The sequence below is a fragment of the Elgaria multicarinata genome, chromosome 17, assembly GCF_023053635.1.
Source record: "Elgaria multicarinata webbii isolate HBS135686 ecotype San Diego chromosome 17, rElgMul1.1.pri, whole genome shotgun sequence".
Lineage (NCBI taxonomy): Eukaryota > Metazoa > Chordata > Lepidosauria > Squamata > Anguidae > Elgaria > Elgaria multicarinata.
In genome coordinates, this window is record NC_086187.1 from 11436612 (window position 1) to 11458667 (window position 22056).

At 44.0% G+C, this 22056-nt stretch overlaps 1 protein-coding gene across 2 annotated transcripts in view; it reads right to left on the minus strand.

Annotated features, from left to right (window-relative positions):
- Positions 1-22056, minus strand: part of SEC14L5 (SEC14 like lipid binding 5) — a 46544-nt gene that overhangs the window by 2211 nt on the left and 22277 nt on the right. For both annotated transcript variants that reach the window (XM_063142967.1, XM_063142966.1), the window contains exons 3-14: positions 19603-19752; positions 18690-18821; positions 15972-16100; positions 13090-13306; positions 10793-10905; positions 10169-10358; positions 7969-8057; positions 5453-5523; positions 4713-4884; positions 2911-3045; positions 2189-2326; positions 1375-1620 (exon numbers count right to left, since the gene is read on the minus strand). In XM_063142967.1, the coding sequence (XP_062999037.1) occupies positions 1375-1620; positions 2189-2326; positions 2911-3045; positions 4713-4884; positions 5453-5523; positions 7969-8057; positions 10169-10358; positions 10793-10905; positions 13090-13306; positions 15972-16100; positions 18690-18821; positions 19603-19752 (1782 nt within the window). The remainder of the gene's footprint in view (positions 1-1374; positions 1621-2188; positions 2327-2910; positions 3046-4712; positions 4885-5452; positions 5524-7968; positions 8058-10168; positions 10359-10792; positions 10906-13089; positions 13307-15971; positions 16101-18689; positions 18822-19602; positions 19753-22056) is intronic.

The following is a 22056-nucleotide window of genomic DNA, read 5'->3' on the forward strand; positions in this document are numbered from 1 at the left end:
TCTCAGCATCTTGAAACCATGGCCAAATGGTAAAGAGCAAAAAGGTTCAAAGTGAAGTAAAATGGATGCTCGTATCAGGGGGTTTATAAGAATTGTGTAAGACGCCTATGGATGTCGATAGGTTGAGTCACTACCGCTTTCCAGCTAACTGGGCCTTTGTAGCTAATGGAGGAAGGATTCTGTCTTTTTCAAGGAGTTCTGAAATGGGTTGTCAGACTATGATCCATTTTGAAATCTGGGTTTCCTCAGAAGCTTATCAGAGGCTCCTCAATGATAATCTTACATATCTTCCCCTGCAGTACACTGCCCAAGAGGAATATTGGGTATGTTGTAGATTGCACTCTCAAATACACATAGGGCAATGGTGAAGCACGGCCAAGGCTCTGCACGGACTGAGTGCGTCCTAAGCATATTGCAGGATCCCTGACCGTGTACTAAGATTCTGTGGAAAGCTGCAGGTTTTCCTTGGCAGACATCTTCATGTAGAAAAGGTTCCCTGAAGGAGAAAAGTTTGAAAGATACTGCTCTAAGACATTTGCAAAGAACTATGCTACCGAGTTCCTCCAGTGTTCAAGGGTGGTGGGGTGGTGGATTGCAGTGGACTGAGCATATTATGCATGGAAACCCTGGATTCCAATCCATACCCACACATTAATGCATTGGTGGCTTCTGGCAAGTCACTCGCTCCTGTTCAGTTCCCCATCTACAAAACAAAGGCCTTAGCTAGACTGGGCGAAATCCCGGGTCGAACCCCGGGACTGTCCCTGTGCATCCACATGACGCACAGGGGATCCTGGGATCAGGGAGGGATGATCCCTCCCTTGCCCTGGGATCTTGCCCTACACTTTGGGCCCGCTTTTTCCACAGTCCCAGGCTGAGCGCTGCACCCATCGGAGGTAGGGTGGGGGGAGTGGGGAAATTAAATTATTTTTCAAAAAAGGACCTACCTTTGCGCACAACCGTTCGTGCGCTCCTGTTTCTTTAAAAAATAATAATGGCGGGCGCAACGCCTCTCTTCCTGAGGTCGTTGCGACTCACGTGTAAACGGAGGAGGGATCTCGCGTTAATCACAATGCGAGATCTTCCCTCCTCCAATGCAGACTATAAGGTAGGTCTAGCTAAGGTCAAAGACAGCAGCAACAAGGATGACATGCAGTAAGTCTGGCAAACCACTTTGCACGTTGGCAACATTATAAAAGTAGTAGTAACCAGAACTCCATCCCTCTGGACAGTTGGTTGGTAAAATGCCCCAAGCCCAAGTTGAAAATTGCAGGATGGAGTTTCATGGTGTGTGAAATGGCCTCGTTTCAGGGAACGACTAATTTCTGCAGAACCTAAAAGCCAAAGGATGTGAGGTTTGGAAGCACAACAGACCTGGATGCTCTCTCCTTCCCGGCAAACCAGTGGGGACTCCACACGGCTGTAATCCACTCCCAGGACCCAGCTCTTGCCAATCAGCTGCACATTATCCCCAGCAGCCAACGCGTTTGGCATCGTAGGATCCTTCCGGCTGGTCTCGGGAGCTCGCTTGGAATGGAAGAGGCTGAACACCACATCTCCTTTCAGGATGTCGAAGTCCCACGTGATCACTGATTCCCCTTCCAAGATCTCCACTACTATCTAGATTAGATGACAGACAAAAGCCAGCATCCACCCACCTTTCTTGTTCAATACCATGCTGACCTTATCCAGCAAATCAGTTAACTAGTACAGCAATGTCTGGGTTCAAGGAAGTCATAACTGATTCCCGCTTCACTGCAAGCTTCTCAACCCAGATCTGCACCTTGAAGACCACAATCCCTTCATGCAAAGGCCCAATCCAGCTATTCAAAGCTGTGTATTAGCTAAATGGTCGGGTTTAAGCAAAAGCAGAGCAGTTCTCAGATATGCTTCAGGTTTCGGTCAGAACCAGTCAGAACTCTAAAGGAACTATCCAAGCACGGAGCGCATTCACCACCCACTGACAGTGGAGCCACCAGCCTCCACTGGTGACAGGCAAGGACAAGGAGGGCTCAAGGGACAGGCTGTTGTGCTCTGGCCTTCATGGCTACAGAAATCTGCAATGGGCTGCCATTGTCGCCTGGCCTGGAACACGATATTCGCCAGACGCTCAAGACTTACAGACTCTGTTGCCTGGCTGCTACTCCTGCCAACGCTTCTATTGACCAGAAGATCCTCTCCATCCTACCTCATGGGGAGCACCTTTGAAGATATTTGCAGAATGATATATGGTTTCTGTCCAGAGACGGATATGATCAGAGATTTCAGGTTCTTCATCCGTTTGATACAGTGACTTGGGGACAAGACCACCTTCAGGCACATTACACTGTGGGAGGAGCAAAAAATAGGCTTGTTCACTGTGAATGAACACTGTGCAAACCAACACGTCCTCCATCCAGCTCTTAAAGACATTGGAGATTGTCTGGCTCATACTAATAATTTTTTAAAAAAACACCTTTGCTATACTAATTAGTAAGAGAACCTTATGCAAGTCAATAAACCATGGTAAATTAAGCAGCCTAGGCTAGCAGTCAGAGAGCCAAGGAAGACCGCAAGAGCATTCACTACATTTTTAGGACAACTCCCATCATCTTTGTGCTCTGCTGGCTAGTTTTAATGGGACCGGAGGACCACAACTTGCCCACCCCTGCTGTAAAGCAAGCACCAATAACAGCAGAAGCAGACTAGCAAACCATATTTCTGTATCTCTATTAAAGCTTTAGCCTTCTCTCCAAAGCCAAGAGCAGAAGTTGTGCCTTGACGCTTATTCAGTGTTCAACAGGAAGCCATATCACAATTGGAACACTGCACATTAATATGACCAAACATTTAATAGGATGTCATGTTTCCTGCACGATAAATAAAAGTTCCACCCAAAGATTTTACGTTATGGATGTTCTCCAAACTTACCACACATTCTCCTCCAAGGAAGTCTGGAATCACATCTTTGTCTAGATAGTCTACAAGCCCTCCAGGACCCTGGTAATTGTTGCCACTGTAAATAAGGAACTTCTGCCTGGTGTTCTCATTGATAAATGGACTAACCTGAAATAGACAGTAAACACTGTTCTTATTCAAAAATCCCCTAACCCAAAGGCTTAAGGTTCAGGAGCATATCATAATAACCTAAAGAGAACACGCAAATCGCTCCAAAACCAGAATAAAATTAAATCAGGCTGAAATAAATTTTAAAAATGGAATCCTTGGTCAGTTGAACTTTGACCTCCAAAGCAAACCGAAACAAGTCACTATGCTTCCAAAGGATGCTTCATCTTGGACTTTGGTGAGTCTCCAACTCTTGTATGTCCTGTAATGGTGGGGAGGACTTGGAGAATAACTCTCTGTGTGCTCTTAATATCTGTACTTGGTGCATAGACGTTCTCACTAAAAAAAGCATCCTCGGTTGATCTTAGCAATCATAATAACACAGAGGAGACAGTTGCTGCCTTCGGACAACGTGATAGTCAACGGTGGGATAATAATCAACTCATTTGCTTATCTAGTGGGTACTACCCCACACAGCATGGTAATAATCAATTAGGATTAGGATCAGCGTTGAGTTGACCATTAGTCCATACTGAGTTGACTTACTCATCCTCCCCCTTCTCTCCGCCTCAGTCCTTCCCACCAGCATCCCATTGCCATTGCTGCCGAAAAGCTATCTTGCTGGCTGGATTAGAGCGGCAGCTGCCACTTTGACCACTCTTGCCTTGCAACTCAGTGGCTGACAAAAAAAACCCAACTGTGGCCAGCAAAATGGTGCCCACTACACAACATGATAACCAATGGTGGTTCAAATAGCCCACTTTGCACAGTGTTGGTTCTTTGAGTGAGTTATTTCAGCCAAATAACCAACCGTTGGTTAAAATAAGTCCATCCACACAACACAATAAACTACGGTGGGTTAAATAATCATCCCTCGACTATTTAAACCACCATTGGTTTATTGTTTTGTCTGAACCCAATCAGTCTCTAATGTTTATTGGGCCTGAACCATTTAGAGTTTTCCCAGTCAAAACCTCATGTGTAACTGAATGAAAGGGAAAAGAAAAAATAGCAACAAAACCTAATCATCACCCATTGGCCAGAGAACCAAGGGCCACTGGGAGGCTGCACCCCTGCCTTCCTGGAAGGACAGCATAGCCTCATACATCAGCCAGAGACGGAACAGCTGCAGGGAGCTTGTTTCACTCTCCCCTGCCAGAGAGAACATCCACAAGAACTTAGAAACTAAAACTGGTGCCTGAGGTTTGCTTTTTTCCCTCCTCCCTCCCAATCCTTTTTTTCCCCTTTTGTGTCATATCTCTTAGATGGTAAGCTTGAGGGCAGGGACTGCCTCATTATTAATCTTTATAAGCCAGTCTGGGAGCCTGTTTTGGCTAAAGAACAGGGTATATAAATTCAATCCATAAATAAACAGTTGCATTCCTAGCCTTTTCATAGTGCAAGTATTTTACAGTTATTATCATTTAGCCTCTTCTTGCATCAAAACATGGATTCTGCATGGAAGAATCTCATATTGCAAATACCCAGACAAGAACCTAGATTAAGAAAATAAGTCAAACAGCTACATGTTCCTATATCTGTCAAAATAGTCCTTTTAAATTTGCAACTTTTACTTCTTGGTGGGCCCCTACACACAACCTTCACCCCCTGTTCAGACATAGCAAAGGCATTCACTCTCCCCCGCCCCCTCGCACATCCCCACTTACCAGAGTCCACAGAACAGGGAAAACCCTGGGTGCTCGCACAATTAGAAGTCTTCCCAATGTCTCTGGGTAGTTGTCCTCAACCACCTCGATAATCCTAAGGAGAGCTTTTACTCCAGGGCGCCAGAGGTGACGCATGTTCAGCCCTTCAAGATCAACTAGGCAGGTCCAGGATCTGAATGAGAGGAAAACAATAAAGCCATTTCCCAAACGGTGCATTGGAACTTCACAACTTGTTGATCCTGTGTGAAACAGAAACTGGCAGAGACAATTTCCCCAAACAAGGCTTAGGGTGTTTTCACAAGTGCTGCTCAGTACAGCATTAACATTGTAAACAGTGTTCAAGATGCTACGTGGATCAAAATGTAAAATCAGTTTTAAAAAGGACTCCTTTCCTTTTTTCTGTATCTTTATATTTAGAAGTGACTTGTTCCAGACAAAAAGGCATCCTTAGCACTAGCTGTGAAAATGCTCCTAGTCTTAGGACAAGATATTGGCCCTGTTCAGACAACATGCTAAACCACAGTAGTTAAACATTTTGAGCTTAACATTACGGGTCTTGTGTGAACCATTCCTAATCATGGTGGCTACATAACCATGGTTTAAACGCGCTCACTAACCACTTGCTGCAAAAGCGTTAGTGGCTTAACCATGGCTTAGTGTATAGTTTGAACAAACCCATTAAGATGTTTTTAAAAAGTTAAACGTTTTACACGCTCAGGTGTAACCAGAAGCATACTCACGTAATTGGGCGGCCAAAGAGATTGGTGTTTTCCTCACACCTCTTTTGTCCCTCCTCATTAATGGACAGTACCTAAAGAAGGAGTGGATCATGAGTGCTGCAGCATGATCTACATATTGTACTACATGTAAAGCTTGCATATAAGGTTCAATTACCGAGCATTTACATAAACTACATATTCTACAGAATTTGTCAATGACATCCAGTATGAAAAATATGCAAAAAAAATTGTATTTAAAATATACATTTTAAATACAAAATTAGAGGTGAGGGAGAGAACCAAAGAATTTATGAACTTTTGGGAGGAACTTGTTTCCGGTTTTCTATTCCTTTAACAAAAGTTACCATGTCTTTTTCAAGCCTGCTATCTCTCTTCTACCAGGATACCTAGAATGTGGTTTGTGTACCTGTGTGTGTGTTTTCAATGCTGGTACAGTCCAACACAGTCTCATGAATTTAGGGGCCAAATGTGCCTTAACAGATCCAACTACGGGAAAAACAAATATAATCAGGCAACCAGGGGTCTGGAAACAAAGCCCTATGAAGAGAGACTGAAACAACTGGGCATGTTTAGCCTGAAGAAGAGAAGATTGAGGGGAGACATGAGAGCACTCTTCAAATACTTAAAAGGTATTTACACAGAGGAGAGCCAGGATCTCTTCTCGATCCTCCCAGAGTGCAGGACACGGAATAACGGGCTCAAGTTAAAGGAAACCAGATTCCGGCTGGACATCAGGAAAAACTTCCTGACTGTTAGAGCAGTACGACAATGGAATCAGTTACCGAGGGAGGTTGTGGGCTCTCCCACACTAGAGGCATTCAAGAGGCAGCTGGACAACCATCTGTCAGGGATGCTTTAAGGTGGATTCCTGCACTGAGCCGGGGGGGGGGGGATGGACTCGATGGCCTATAGGCCCCATCCAACTCTACTATTCTATGATTCTATGATAAAAGAAGTGACACAAAATATGCTGCATATATTGAAAGACTCCAAGGCGATCTCTGCTTGTAAACAAAGGAAGACAAGCTTTAAGCCCCCAAGTTTGAGCTCTGAACGCCAAATATTTCAGTTACAACTTCTTTAGTCTCCCCATTTATAAAAAGCTGCTAAATAGATAAAATAACCAAGGACTGAAGAGATTAGACAAATTTCTGGAGAACAAGCCTATTAAAAGCTATTAGCCACCGTAGCTAAATGGGACCTCCAAGCCTAGGAACAGTATGCTTCTGAATACCAGATGCTCCCCAATAGGGGAGTGTTGCTGCCTTTAAGCCCAGGGTGTGGCCTTCCCAGGAGCAGCTACCTGGCCACAGGTGGAAGCAGGATGCTGGAACAGATGTACAGTAAGAGCAAGGCTCTTTTTATGTTCTTAGAAAATGAAAGAGAAAACAGGAATGAAATTTATTTAGGCTCCTCTCTTTATTCCTTCAGTTAAAACCTCAGGTTAATTACGTGGCCTATGAACACCAACACAATCATCCACAGTCATTTATATCCTAAGTTATTGCTTGATACTATCCATAGTAATGCATGCGTATGTGTAGTTAGGGTGACCCTATGAAAAGGAGGACAGGGCTCCTGTATCTTTAACAGTTGCATAGAAAAGGGAATTCCAGCAGGTGTGATTTGTATATATGGAGAACCTGGTGAAATTCCCTCTTCCTCACCACAGTTAAAGCTGCAGGAGCCCTGCCGTCTTTTAAATCTGGTCACTCTAGTATAGCTCCTGCAGCTTTAACTGTGGTGATGAAGAGGGCCCTTCGTTTCATATAGAGAAGCCTTCAAGGTAAATTATGCAGCTGTCAGAGTTGGACACATTCTGCCCACCCCATCTGAATGAAGCCACACCCTAGGAATGGCCTATCATGGTGCACTCCTAAAGCCACCTGAAGGAGGGATCTGAATTCCTCTGAGTGAGGGCTGCCCCACAGTAGGGTGAGAAGTGGACTCCTCCTCCCAGCTTCAAACTGTGTCAACTGCAAAGGTATGGGCTGGTTTGGGATGCATTCCATCTAGTACTGCAGAAGATGGTACTGCAGGCGCCAAACACACAGGTATGTTTAAATTACATTAATTCAAATGAGTGAATGCATTTTTTAAAAAGCAAATAACCCCAAGTAACTCTTAGTAAGTATGCCAGGTTTTAGGTGTCTAGGTTTCATGATCTTGATGCTACAGTGCTGATAGACAGACACACTTCCTCTTTTATTATTCTAGATGTTACAGCACATTGTATTTTATTGTTATGTTGTTGTTGGCTGCCTTGGGTGGACAGAAAGGCAGCTTATAAATATTTAGTTAAAATAAATAAGTAAACCTACAGACAAGATTCCAAAGATCCCTTGATCATCTCTGTGCTCATCAAGTGAGGCTTTAAGGCTCATAGCTTTTCTAGAGAAACTGCGGATTCCTACATTGAGCAGTGGGTTGGACTCGATGGCCTTATAGGCCCCTTCCAACTCTACTGTTCTATGATTCTATCAAAACTGCATAGATAACGCAAAGGCATCTCTTACGTGACGAAGGAGTGACTCTTCTCCCAGAGCTTTCACAAGACCTTTGGTGTCCATCTGGCCAAGACGAAGTATGTAGAGGGGCCTCCCATCTTTAAAAACAAAGAATGCACAAAGCAGCTGAAAGAAAGAATTTTTTGCCCTGCAAAACAAAATTCTACAGGAGACGTGGAAATGAAGTTGAAGAGAAACGGTGTCAGTCCAACTTAAACAACAAAGACAAGGTTCCCAAAGAACTTCGTTAAACCCAAACGCTACAAATGCAAGGAACCGATCATAATACACTGGACTAAATTATTTTGTATGTAATAATGTAATTGGTATTAACAGATAATTAGATTTTCAACCAACAATATCAGAAAGGATGTCACTAAACATCCTTTAGTTGTACTTTATGGTTTTCATTTTTGTGAACCGCCCAGAAAGCTTTGGCTATTGGGTGGTACAGAAATGCAGTAAATAAATAACTATTACAGGTATTTAGATACCTGGTATTTAGATACAGGTATTTTTTAAACGGTACAATTTTTAAATGCTGCTTTTAAACAACACAATAACAGCTCCCCAGTGAAACACCTCAGGTGTTACAATAGATATAATTCATGACAATTTATATACAGTACAATTTTTTTTACAAGCCGATAGTATTGGAAGGACAATTTAGCATTCTTAGACAGTTGTATCCTAACATCTTCCAAACAATAAAGGCAGAATAGCCTGTTTTAATGGGATAGAGGTGAGATAAATGCCATCTTGGCCCTGTGGGGAAGAAAAAGGACCGAGGGGACAGGAGCAGGCAGAAGTAACATCAGGGCCTGCTCCTGCTGGACTCTTCCCCCACCCCCCGCAGGGCAAACTGCCATCTTGGCCCTGTGGGGAAGAAGAAGGACCGAGGGGACAGGAGCAGGCAGAAGTAACATCGGGGCCTGCTCCTGCTGGACTCTTCCCCACCCCCCCCACAGGGCAAACTGCCATCTTGGCCCTGTGGGGAAGAAGAAGGACAGAGGGGACAGGAGCAGGCAGAAGTAACATCGGGGCCTGCTCCTGCTGGACTCTTCCCCCCCCCACAGGGCAAACTGCCATCTTGGCCCTGTGGGGAAGAAGAAGGACCGAGGGGACAGGAGCAGGCAGAAGTAACATCAGGGCCTGCTCTCGTTGGACTCTTCCCCCCCCCCCAGGGCAAACTGCCATCTTGGCCCTGTGGGGAAGAAGAAGGACCGAGGGGACAGGAGCAGGCAGAAGTAACATCGGGGCCTGCTCCTGCTGGACTCTCCCCCCCCCCCCCACAGGGCAAACTGCCATCTTGGCCCTGTGGGGAAGAAGAAGGACCGAGGGGACAGGAGCAGGCAGAAGTAACATCGGGGCCTGCTCCTGCTGGACTCTTCCCCCCCCCCCCACAGGGCAAACTGCCATCTTGGCCCTGTGGGGAAGAAGAAGGACCGAGAGGACAGGAGCAGGCAGAAGTAACATCGGGGCCTGCTCCTGCTGGACTCTCCCCCCCCCCCACAGGGCAAACTGCCATCTTGGCCCTGTGGGGAAGAAGAAGGACCGAGGGGACAGGAGCAGGCAGAAGTAACATCGGGGCCTGCTCCTGCTGGACTCTCTCTCTCTCTCTCTCTCTCTCTCTCTCTCTCTCTCTCTCTCTCTCTCCTCCCTCCCTCCCTCGACTCCTTTTCCTTGTGTGTCATGTCTTTATTAGATTGTAAGCCTGAGGGCAGGGACTGTCTTTTTTGCTAAGTGTAAGCCGCTCCGAGAGCCTTTTTTGGCTGAGGAGCGGGTTATAAGTATGATAAATAAATAAATAAATAAATAAATGCTCTGAAAAGGAAGAACAGTTTCAAATGTAATAACAACTGTTTGCCTAAATTTGATAAACAGTACTATGTCAAAGAATTGTAGTGAATTCTCATCGCTATCTCTTCAGCTCACCGTTCCCAACTCTTTGATATGGTATTGTTTATCAATTCGCTGTAATTCTCTGATACACTCCCCCAAACCCTTTTTGTTCAAGACTTTTAGGATCACAACAGACCATTCCCATGTTACAAGACCACTTTCCGGTTTCTTGCCTAGCACGAAGTAGTCCTCCAGGGCATCCTTAGGTGACTGCCTGACAAATGGCTAACAGCCCAACCTACATTCACATATTAGATCATAGGTGACCCCCAAGACACGTCACAGTGGCTTAGAGTAAGTTTCCCACCTTTGTCCTGGTAATGCCAACCACCAGTATAGTATTCTTCCAGAAGCGACGGTGGTCTCCATGTTTGCAGGATGTAGTCCACTTGATATTGTTTGCGCCAGGTCAGTGACTGACAAAGCATCTCCCGAGCCTTGTCAATGTTGAAGTCACGAGCCCTCAAAAAACGGAGGATATGTTCATCTTTGGGAATCTGAGCAAAAAAAGACGGGAAGAGTGGATCTATTGTGCTCATCTTCTTACCAAAGCTACTTCCCCATTAAACACATCTCAAGACAACTGCTGGGAAAAGACCAGCTCTAGGGGCTGTTTTACACATGAAATAATTCCTGTATCCAACAGCAACCTAAAACACTACTAAATTTTAGCGCAAGCTACTGGCTTGTTTTGCTTTCTCTAATGGTCTCTGCCTTTTAAACAGCCAATGCAAATACAGGGGACAACTTTATCCCACGTTACCAATGGATAAAACAGGAGAAAGGTAAGGTACATTAACTCAAAAGATACAGAGTAGATTGCTGATGCAAGGACACCAGTGACATAATCAAGTAATTAGGAGTACAGGACCAGTAATTTTACTTAATATGTTCTCCTTTTAAATAGACGGCCTTTGCCACAGGGGCTTACCTTGCCTTTGTGTGTTTCTTGCAGCCACTGACGGAGTCTGATCAGGCAGCTTTCCTGCATGGGAGTCAACTGTCCTAAGTACCTTTCTATATAATCAGCATCTAATTTGTCAGCTGGGAAGAGGGAGAAAACAGTCCCAGAGGGAAGCAAGTCAAGAAGACCACCAACAAATTTGTCAGTTAGTTTTGGTTCTGACAGTGAACTTACAACAACAGTTTTAGCCTTATGAAACAAAACCATTGTCCCTGGGAGGGTTTACTCGTAGGGTGCCAATAAGCTAGCCTTTCCAAATACAATGTCTTAAAATAACAGAGCCAGGAAAGGTAAGCAGGTAAAGACAACTGAGAGTTGTCCCATGTGTATATGTGTGTGTGGGGTGGTGGGGGTGGGTGGGTGGGTGGGTTTGAGCTTGCTGTTCTTGATTTCAGTATTTTAAAATTCCGTTTTTCTCTCCATCCCCCCACCACCACCTCATATATCCATTTATGTTGTCTATTTGTTTTGTGAGCCCTTTATGGGAGACAGATCCATAAATGCAACTAAACTGATGTTAAATCCCTAATTCCTTGGGGTAACGTTGGGGTCTGAAGTCACCTGAAGCAGCAGTCTTGCTGAAGATAAGACCTGTGCTTGGTGAATGCCTATATGAGAGATCACATGGGAACGTTACCCGCGTTGCTTTGAGTTATATTGACGGGATATAAATGCAAATCATGAAATTGTAAGAAGACCTCTGCAGGATCAGGCCAACGGCCGATTCTCAGCCTTCCCCAACCTCGTGCCCTCCATATTGTGGACTACAATGCCCAGCGTTCCTGATCATTGGCCACGTTGGCTGGGGCTGATGGGAGCTGAAGTCCAAAATATCTGGAAGGCAACATTGGGGAAGCGTGGACTACTCAGTCCAGCATTCTGTTCCCACAGTGACCGACCAGATGCCTATGGGAAACCCTCAAGCAGGAAATGGGTGCAGTAGCACCCTCCTGCTTGAGTTCCCCAGCAACTGCCTCTGATCTTGGAGAGGGCATATAGCTATCATGCCTAGTAGCCCTTGACAGCCTTGTCCTCCATACACAGATCTAATCCCCTTTTAAAACCCTCCAAGTTGGGGGCCATCACTGCATCTTGTGGTAGCTGATCCCAGTGTTCAACTGTTCACGGTGTGAAGGAGTACTTCCTTTTATCTGTCCTGAATCTCTACCATTCAGCTGCATTGGATTACCCGGGATTCTAGTCTTAGAAACAAGGAGAAAACCCTCCCCTTATCTATTTTCTCCACATCATTCATAATTTTATACACCTCTATGAAGTCCCCCCCTTCACTTACTTGCCATTTTTCTAAGTGAAAGATCCCAAACATGGTAACCTTTTCTCACAGGGGAGTTTCTCCAGTCCCTTGATCATGTCGGTTGCCCCTTTCTGCATCTTTTCCATTTCTACAATATCTTTTTTTTTTTTGAAGTGCAGTGACTAGAACTGTACAAAGTATTCCTTATATGCGTTTTATAAGGGCATTGTGATATTGGCAGTTTTATTTTCAGTTCCTTTCCTAATTGCTCCCAAACATGGAATTTGTCTTATCTAAATAATAAAAAAAATGTAACAATACTAAGACAAATGAAGTAGAATCAGCAATCAAGATCACCCCTTTTCAGCCCTGCCTTTACCACAAAGCCTCAGGAGAGGATGCTAGTCCATTAACGGTGTTGAAGGGGACTACTTGGACAAAACACAAACCTTTTGCTACGTTTTGGGCACCCTGTGGATATAAGAGTGCAGCCCATTGGAACAAGAGAAAAGCAGAAAGGGTTCTCTCCACTGCTAGCATTTGGAGCAGAGAAGCAGATGTGCACCTGCAGGCATGTGCAGCCAGCCGCTAGTAAAAGGGACTTTGTACCAAGAGGGGAATGTTATGGGACTGCAGCTGTGCTGGAAGCAAACGGGAACAAAGAGAAAACAAACAAGAGGAAGGGGAGAATGAAGGGAAGGGGTTTTCTGAGGGCAATAATATGATCTTCTTCTTTTTTTTGTTCCCAAGCAATACGTTTGTTCCCAAACTATAGAACAGGGATGAGATGCCTCAGGAGATGCAGCTGCCAGACTGCAGGAGTCCAACAGTCAAAATCAGACTCTTTCAAATTATACAGAATGTAGATATTTGAAATACAGGATGGCAAACGATAGGCTAGGCATGAAAGAGGAAAAGTTCTGGTGTCTGCTCAAGGTTCAAACTGATAAATACAGAAAGCATCCTAGCTAGATGCCCAGGATCTGTCGGCTGGCTTACAAGCACATACCATCAGGGGTGGATGGCTCCACAGAAGGGCAGGTGTTGCCTCGCTGTTCTTTGTCACTTCCATGTGGGGGGGATTCTGCTGGGACGGTGCCGCTCTCACATCCTGGTGGAGTCCGCTTGTCCAGCTTTCTCTCGACTGCTGGAGGAGTCCACCGGGGGATAAAAGTGATGCCCTGGGAAATCAGTTCCTTCAGATAATGCTCTATCACTTCTTTGCCCTGAAATTAAATGATTTATTCAGTTTGCAATCCTCCTTCTCAACCTATGTAGATCAGATCATATAGGAAAGTTTCGACACATGAAGAAAAATATATGCAATGTGTGGTGCAGTGGATAGAGTATTGGGTATGGATCTAGATTCAATTATTATTATTATTATTATTATTATTATTATTATTATTATTATTATTATTTGTATCCCACCTTTTGCCCAATGCCGGGCCTCAAATCTAGATATACCGTATTTCTTCGATTGTAAGACGCCATCGATTGTAAGACGCACACTAATTTCAGTACCACCAACAGGGAAAAAAAACCTAAGACACATCCGCAATTCTAAGACGCACCCCGTTTTTAGAGATGTTTATATGGGGAAAAAAGTGTGTCTTAGAATTGAAGAAATATGGTATATGATCTTGTCGGACAGCCTCCCAAAAGCCACATTCCCAGCCCCAACTACTCAATTTTTTTTTCAAAATAGAAGTGTTTTACAAGAAACAGATACATATATACTGTACATATTTTAAAAGATAGTAGTGTAGATGCTGTCTATACTCCCTTTAACAAAATTAATCCAGAAAGTCTGAGTGTCATTATTCAGAGGCAAATGCAAAAGAACTGAACAAATGAGCCATCTTTTGGGGAAGACTAAACAGTGAAGATACAAACATATCAGAGGAATAAGCATTCTCTCATAATCTTCAGATTTAAAACATTGTATTGCAGGGAGAGGTGTGTTGGAAGAGACGAAATAAACAAGGAAGATTTTTTTAAAGACTTGATTTCATATTTTAAGAAAAGCTGGTATTTGAACCTGACCTATTCATCCCAGGAAGAGTGCATCCTAGGATGGGTAGCCAGATGGGGAAGGATATAAGGCAGGGCTGTTGACCCTCATGCCTGAAACCTAAATCAACCTGCCGCAAGCCCCAATCTGGCTCTCCTCAGATGGCCATGTGCCCTCTTTCTCCTGGCCGTGCCTCCTTCCCCCAATCACTGATCGCTTGGTGGTTTGCTGGCTTTTACACAGTCCCCTCACCCCCGATTCTAAAAGGTTGAAATGTCTCTCCTCAGGCTTAGTTACTGGCAGTAGGAGGCTTAAACTAAAATATGCTGGTATTTTGACCCTGCCCCTTTTATCCCTGGTTCTTTTGCCTTCGGACCTGCCCAGCAGGGTAATGTGGGCCCTGAGAGCTTCTCAGAAATTGAATTCAGCCCATGGACTGAAAAGAGTTTGGCACTCTGATACAAGGGCTCAGAACAAGTTGCCATCTTGTATCCAGATTCTGTTGCTTGAGATAGGGTGACCATATGAAAAGGAGAATAGGGCTCCTGTATCTTTGGTAGTTGCATAATATTATGTAAACCGCCCAGAGAGTTTCGGCTATGGGGCGGTATACAAATGCAATAAATAAAATAAATAATAAAAGGGAATTTCAGCAGGTATAGCTTAAAATGATGTGAGATTCCCTCTTCATCACAACCGTTAAAGATACAGTAGCTATATTAGAGTGACCAGATACCAAAGAGAGCAGGGCTCCTGCAGCTTTAACTGTGCTGCATGCATACAAATGACACCTGCTGAAATTCCCTTTTCTGTACAACTGTTAAAGATACAGGAGCCTTGTCCTCTTTTCCATATGGTCACCCTAGCTTGAGGCCAAAGCTAACGGCTCTCCTGACTGGTAGATTGACTGACATATAGCTGCTGTCCTTTGAACTGTCTGTCTTCACCCCGTCAAAACCTCCTATCTCGCTGACTTGCACTTGTGGTCAGAACGAGACTCGATGGTGTTTGGAGTAACTCTTCCAAGGTTCCCTACAGCAAATTTTGCCTCAAATAATTAGTGGCTTTTAGCAACCCTGAAGTCAAGTCACCAGGTTTTGTGCTTCCTCCCTCCCTTTGCTCCCCGTCTCAACTTTATTTCTTCAGTTTAACACAGCTTTATATGCATGGCCGAAAAAGTTACTAGCCTGATATTTTTCCCCCACTAGCCTGCTCAGAGACTTCCAGACACTTTAGCAGACTAGTAAAAAAAGGCTTCTAGCAAGGAGGCTGGCAGGGAAGGGACGTACCTTGCTGTCCTTGCTCTTTTAGCATGTTTGGTTTCCATGCTGGCTATATAGGAAGGGGCTTGCTTTCCTCCACATGCAACACAGAATGCCGGAAAAGGCGGAATGAATCACCCTGTCCCTCCTCTGCCAGGTTGCTGCATTTCCATGCTGGTTGTAGAGGAAGGGGCTCGCCTTCCTCTTGGCCAGCACATAAAGAATGGAAGGGCAGACAAGGGATGGATACAAGACTCTGCTAATTTCCCTATTGTTCATGGAGAAAGGGTTTTGCCTGCCTTCTCGGCCTGGATGGAAACCAAGTGGAGTACCGGAGCAGGAACAGAGCAATTCATCTCTGTTCTCCCAACCTGCTGTAGAGGAAGGTGCTTCACTATGGCCAACATGGAACAAAGTGGCCTATGAGAGGAAGAATGAATCCCTCTGTCAGTCCTTCACCAGTCTGCTCACGAGCTTGGATTGAATGCCATGCACTTCACATGAAATCCCAAGTTGCTTATGACAACTAGGCGAGTAATTAAACACAAGGCTGGTCTAACATATTTTAGACAAATACACTGCAATTCACAGAAGGAAGGGACAATTGATGCTTACCCGCTTGATGTTGGCTGTGTATTGCTTCATTGCAATTTTCTCCACTGTGTTTTCAAAGCCAAAGAATGATTTGATGTCAAGAGATGCCGACTGCTCAAAGCATGTCCAGTCTTCATTCTCAGGGTGAACCTAACCTCAGACACAGATGTGGGACAGTTAGAATCGGCATGACGAGACTACAGAAAGGCTGATTCAGGATAGAAGCAAGTAGGAAGCCAGTTGTCAAATGCGCCTTCAAGCACACTTTATTTATTTATTTATTTATTTATTTATTACATTTCTACACCGCCCAATAGCCGGAGCTCTCTGGGCTGTTTGCTCTCCTTCCAAGAAGGTTGGAAGTTTCTCGGGGTTTAATTAGCAAACAGGAAGAAAGTGTGTAGTTAACAGCTGAAATGAAGAAAGACAAAAACAGCTCAGATATCTTTATCTCTACCAGACTAACTGTATTTATTTATTTATTACATTTATAGACCGTACCATAGCCGAAGCTCTCTGGGCAGTTTACAAAGGTTAGAAGCTCTCTGGGCAGTTTACAAAACTCTAGAGCTTTTGGATCTTGGAAAATTGGCTTATCTGAACATTTATTCCTCAGCATTCCTACTTGCCAGTCCAATGTTTCAACAGCTTTGCTTCTAAACACAAACTATTCCTTACACTTCGGTGTGTGAGCATGTGTGCGGCGGGGGGTGGGGCAGGGTTTAGTTCCTGTTTTAATCATTGCAGTAGGTGAGTAGACAGGCTACCCATTCTGTAAGAATGGACAGAAGCTTCTGCATTAAAATAAATAGGATGAGGAAAACAAGAACTAGAGCCGCCAAGTTGAGAAAAAACTCGGAAAGCCTGGAAAGGCTCCACAAAAGCTTAAGAACATAAGAAGAGCCCTGCTGGATCAGACCAAGGGTCCATCTAGTCCAGTATGTTCACACAGAGGCCAACCAGCCATTGGCCAGGGATGAACAAGCAGGACATGGCATAACAGCACCCCTCCTTCTTGCTCCATTCCATGAAACCACCACCTCACAGAACTCAAGGAGCTAGAAGATCCACCAAAGGATACCGAGACCTAGTAGCAACAAACAACAGCTGAGGAGCCTACAGGAACCTGCAGTGACAATGCCTCAAGTCTGGGCCTTGTGGAACATCTCTCAGGGCAAAGCTAAAAGTGATGGTGGGAGACCTGGGTCTTCAAACTGAATGGCTGCAAAGCAGGAAGGAGCACAATTTCACGTTTAAAAAGCCATGAGCAGGAGGGACTGCAGAAGCCTTCTGATGCTTTTCCTCTAGAGCCTTTTCTCCTAGCCAAGCTCCAAGACTAGAAATAAGCCTCGCAAGCAGAAAACAGGGTGGAGATGGGAAACGACAAGTGGAAAGGTTCAGTATTTCCCACCTGCCACATTTCCACTTGAAATCACCTGCCCGGCTTTACAGCTGTTTGGCAGTGACCTACATTTGAAGACACAGGTCTGCCGCCTTCATGTCTCATTCCACCCTTAAGCAGCACCTAAGACAGAACCAAAATGACAGTAGAATAGAAATGCCCCTGTATGTTAGAGCAGTCACACAGAGCACATTGTCTGCAGCCCTAGGAACATGCTGAAATTTAAGAGACCTGTGGGTTTTAGTCACAAAGGTCACTGAAAGCAGCAGTATTTCCAAGCTTCTCAGCTTTCAAGAAGCTGCACTCTTGAATAGGCGCCAATAAAGCAGGTAAGTAACACAATCCAGGCTTTTGTTTACCAAACACAAAAGGGTATTTAATTGCTTCCAGAGATGGACCACGTTGCTCTTAAATGTCACAGAACAAAGCAGTAAAGCTCAACTGAGCCAAAGACAGGCTTACATGACAGAGGATGCACCCTTGTTAGAATCACACATAGTGGTGGGGCTTCAGAAAATATAATACGCAAAAAGTAGATGAAGGCATCAGCTAGGGAATCTAGAAATTGTATTCACCTAGGATGCAACCCCAATGCAGAGAAAGAATTCTGAAGTGCTTAACAATATAACAAACAATGGTTGATATGGGCCAGAAGAAACTCTGTTCTAAATATTGTTTCCATTAACTTCCAATTTCTGGGACCATGTTCACATCAGACATCTTTGCCTGACTTCTATTAGATGTTGCAGCTTGGTGAAGTATAGTTCACATGAGGTAGTTGTGCACTGGCATAAAGCCAATGCACATCCAACCCGAGCAAAACCCACAAGTTCAGTAAATTTTAGAATTGTGTCAGAATTGTGACACAGCATTGTGTCAGAATGTTAGAATTCTGCCTATTGGGAGAAGCACTGGAGCCCGGTAACATTTCAACTCCAATACAGTGCTGATATTCTAGATTTCGGCTAAAGAGAGAGAGAGAAAACCCTTAACATAGTTTCATTTTCTTTATGTCTACTTCTGAAATGTATGCCATGCCCTTCAATTGCCAATTAGCATTCCCAAAGCAGCTTTCCTCTTTTCAATCCCAGAACTATGACAACTCCAACAAGTGGAAATAACTTCTTTTCTCTTATAAGCACTGACAAAGCTAATCATCTTGCCAAACAAGCATGCAGAGACACAATTCCAAACCATTCATTTGCAGTCTACTGTACTAGCTCACAAACAACTTGGCTGATAATAATAAGGACAGCCGCTACAAGAACCATCAATATGCCAACCAATCCCATGGACTTTGCAGAGGAGAAGGGAGATCTGATAGATGGAATACCCACCGAGTAGTTACATGTTTCCACGACAATGACACGATTGGCAAATGTCTCATTATGAGCTTCAATCACAAGAGTTCGCTCCTTCCAGTTCACTGTGTTTTTCTGTACGAAAAAGACATACTCTACTCCGGCAATCTGAAAAAAGGAAAATAAGAATAGACTGAAAGGAGACGAAGAAGCAAGGAACACATGACAGCATATTTTGGGGAAAGCAAATGCAAGGTCTATGGTGCGACCACACTTCGAATACTGTGTACAGTTCTGGTCACCACACCTAAGAAGAGATATTATAGAGCTGGAAAAAGTGCAGAAAAGGGCAACTAAAACGATTAAGGGGCTGGAGCATCTCCCCTACGAGGGAAGGTTACATCAACTGGGATTGTTTAGCTTGGAAAAAAGGAGGCTAAAGGGAGACACGATAGAGGTGTACAAAATTATGCATGGTATGGAGAATGTGGATAGGGAGACATTTTTCTCCCTCTCTCAAAATACTAGAACCTGGAATCATCCCATGAAGCTGAGTGGTGGGAGATTCAGGAAAAATAAAAGGAAGTACTTCTTCACACAGTGCATAGTAATGGTAAATTCTGGAACTCACTACCACAAGATGTAGTGATGGCCACCAATCTGGATGGCTTTAAAAGGGGATTGGATAAATTCCTGGAGGTGAAGGCTATCCATGGCTACTAGCCCTGATGGTTGTGTGCTATCTCCAGTATTTGAGGCAATAAGCTTGTGTGCACCAGTTGCTGGGGAACATGGGTGGGAGGGTGCTATTGCACCATGTCCTGCTTGCTGGTCCCTGGATGATGGCTGGTTGGCCACTGTGTGAACAGAGCGCTGGACTAGATGGACCCTTGGTCTGATCCAGCATCAGGGCACTTCTTAAGTTCTTATGAGAAATATAAGCCCCCACCTTCTTCAACAAACGAGGTGCATCCACATTCAGTTTACAGCTTCGTTCAATGATATGAATGGCTCCATCATCACTCTTGGATTCACGAAGGATCTCGCTGCCGAGGAAGACAGGGATTTCTGGGCATGTGGGGAAGCGCTTTTCATAAGCCTGAGAAACAGACACAGAGTCAATACTTTAAGGTTATCATTTTTTTTTTTGCTGTTGGTACTTCAATATCCATTTCCATGCCTATAAAAAAACCCACTGCCTTGTAAGAGCCCAAATGAAGGCTGTAGTACAAACAGGGTCCTATTGAATTCAGTGTGCCTTACTTTCAAGAAGACATGCTTCATGCCAGGTTGTAAAACTTATTTTGGGCAAGAAAGAAACCAACCTAGAACACTTGGAGGAATCAAATCCATAATAAGTATCCACGCAAGTGAAGGCAAAATCTTACAAAACAGATGCTGCTCACCTAGTTCTGGAAGCAGCATGAGACATAGCAGTCTGTGCTTTCAAGAACAGAAAGATCCACTTATCTGCAGACAAAACCAACCAAAGCATTGCAGAGTTCAGAAAACTGTCTGCAAACCTATGGATAGTGCCCCCTTCCCTCCCTTAGGAGAGGACCTTCTCACTATCAGAAAGATGGTCCTGCAAATTTACACACAAGAATGTGTCCTAAAGCTAGGAATACTATTATTCCTAAAATAGCACAGGCAGCTAAACACATATCCCACCTCTCTTTTTTTAAAAAATCTCCAAACGGAATACTGACTATTTCAGACAACAGAAGCAGGTTAATGCCTACAGAATAGATGACATACACACACAACTGGACTACTAATCAAATTTCAGTGTCAGTGAATGCAATGCAGTATGGTTTATGGTGGGCTTTGAAGTCTGCACATTCACTGTCACAACCAACCTGCTATCAGTTCTTGAAAGTCAATATCCATCATTTAAGCAAGGTATTAAGCCTGTTCTAGTTCAATACACAGAGAAAGAGAGATCCACTGTTCAAATGGCTGCAGCATCACTCAATTTGAACATTACCTAATATGTATGAGGAGGGTGGAGGAACACACAAGCCTAACGACCACTCCTGATCTCACACTATGTAGTGGTGAATGGGCCGGGTGGTGGTGGTGAGGGGGCAGAAATATCAGTAGCCATTAAAAACATTCACACACCATGTCTATTCAACTCTACTCCAGTGCAGCCTAAAACATCCAGGTCTCATACAGGCTGGTAAAGAAGCTGGAAAATTAGGTTTTCTATTGGCATTTCATAATATCCTCTCAGTTCCAGAAAGGAAACCAAAGTCGATTATATAAGGAGTGCAGCAACCCATAAAGACTCTAAGGAGAGCAACCCTGGCTTTGACCCCATCCAAGACATTTCTTTAATGGGAGATATGAACTTTGTCAGCATATTACAGACGATTATTAAGCAAGATCAGAAACTCCTCCTAGTTCATATACAAGGATCTTGTCTTCGTAGCAATACCTTGTCTCCAACTGGCTCTTGGAAACCAATACCTGTGGGAAACATGCAACTACCTTGGTTGTTGTTGTTTTAAGCAATGGCTGGTAGACTGGGTGGTAGGAAAAGCATGTTGCTACTTGACAAAGGCTGACCAACAATAATGTTACACTGGTGAAGGTAAGACACAAAGTGCCTACAGTGACAGTCTCCAGAGACTATACCATGAAAAGCCTGCTATCTTTGGCAAAATCCCCAAAGCAAAAAACGAAAAAGGTTTTAAGAAATAAACAACGGTCTATTTCAGGCCCATTTGGGGATCTGGCAAGTGTAGAATGACTTATACTGAAAAACTGCCTTTAGATTTCTATAACCACCACATTGGACAATTAAGATACATTTTGTGCTTTACAGCACAGAAACTGGTCAGAAATCAAGCAAGCACTGAACAGCCTACATGATATTTAACATAGCTCGCCTTTAACATGCCATCTCTGCTAAGGATTAAATTACATTTAATGATATTACCATGACCTCTCGCCTGCATAGATTAAATTGTATACTGTGGGTGTTTAATATTGTTTTATATATTTTTTCTCAAGATATATAAATGTTAAGCCAGGATTTGCAGACTTGGAGCTGCAGTTCAAGGAGAACCTCTTTTTTATTCAGCCTGGTTTTAGATACTAACATACCTCAGGGCTCAGTAAGGGCTGAATAGAACCCCATACACATCTGCATCCACAATTGCCATGCTTTCCTCTACCTCTGTTAAAGTCAATGGAGCGAGATTGCCCCATTGACTAATAGAGGTGGGTGGGAAAAGGTTGTCATGCAGAAAACAGCTTGGGAGAACAAGATCTTTGAGATGGGTGGGCTTCCTCCCCCCTCCAGCTGTTTTGGTTTTGTTTGTTTGTTTTTGGCAGGGGATCCTTTTCCCCAACTCTTTTAAACTCAGTGAGCACTCGTGTTCCATTGAATTTAATA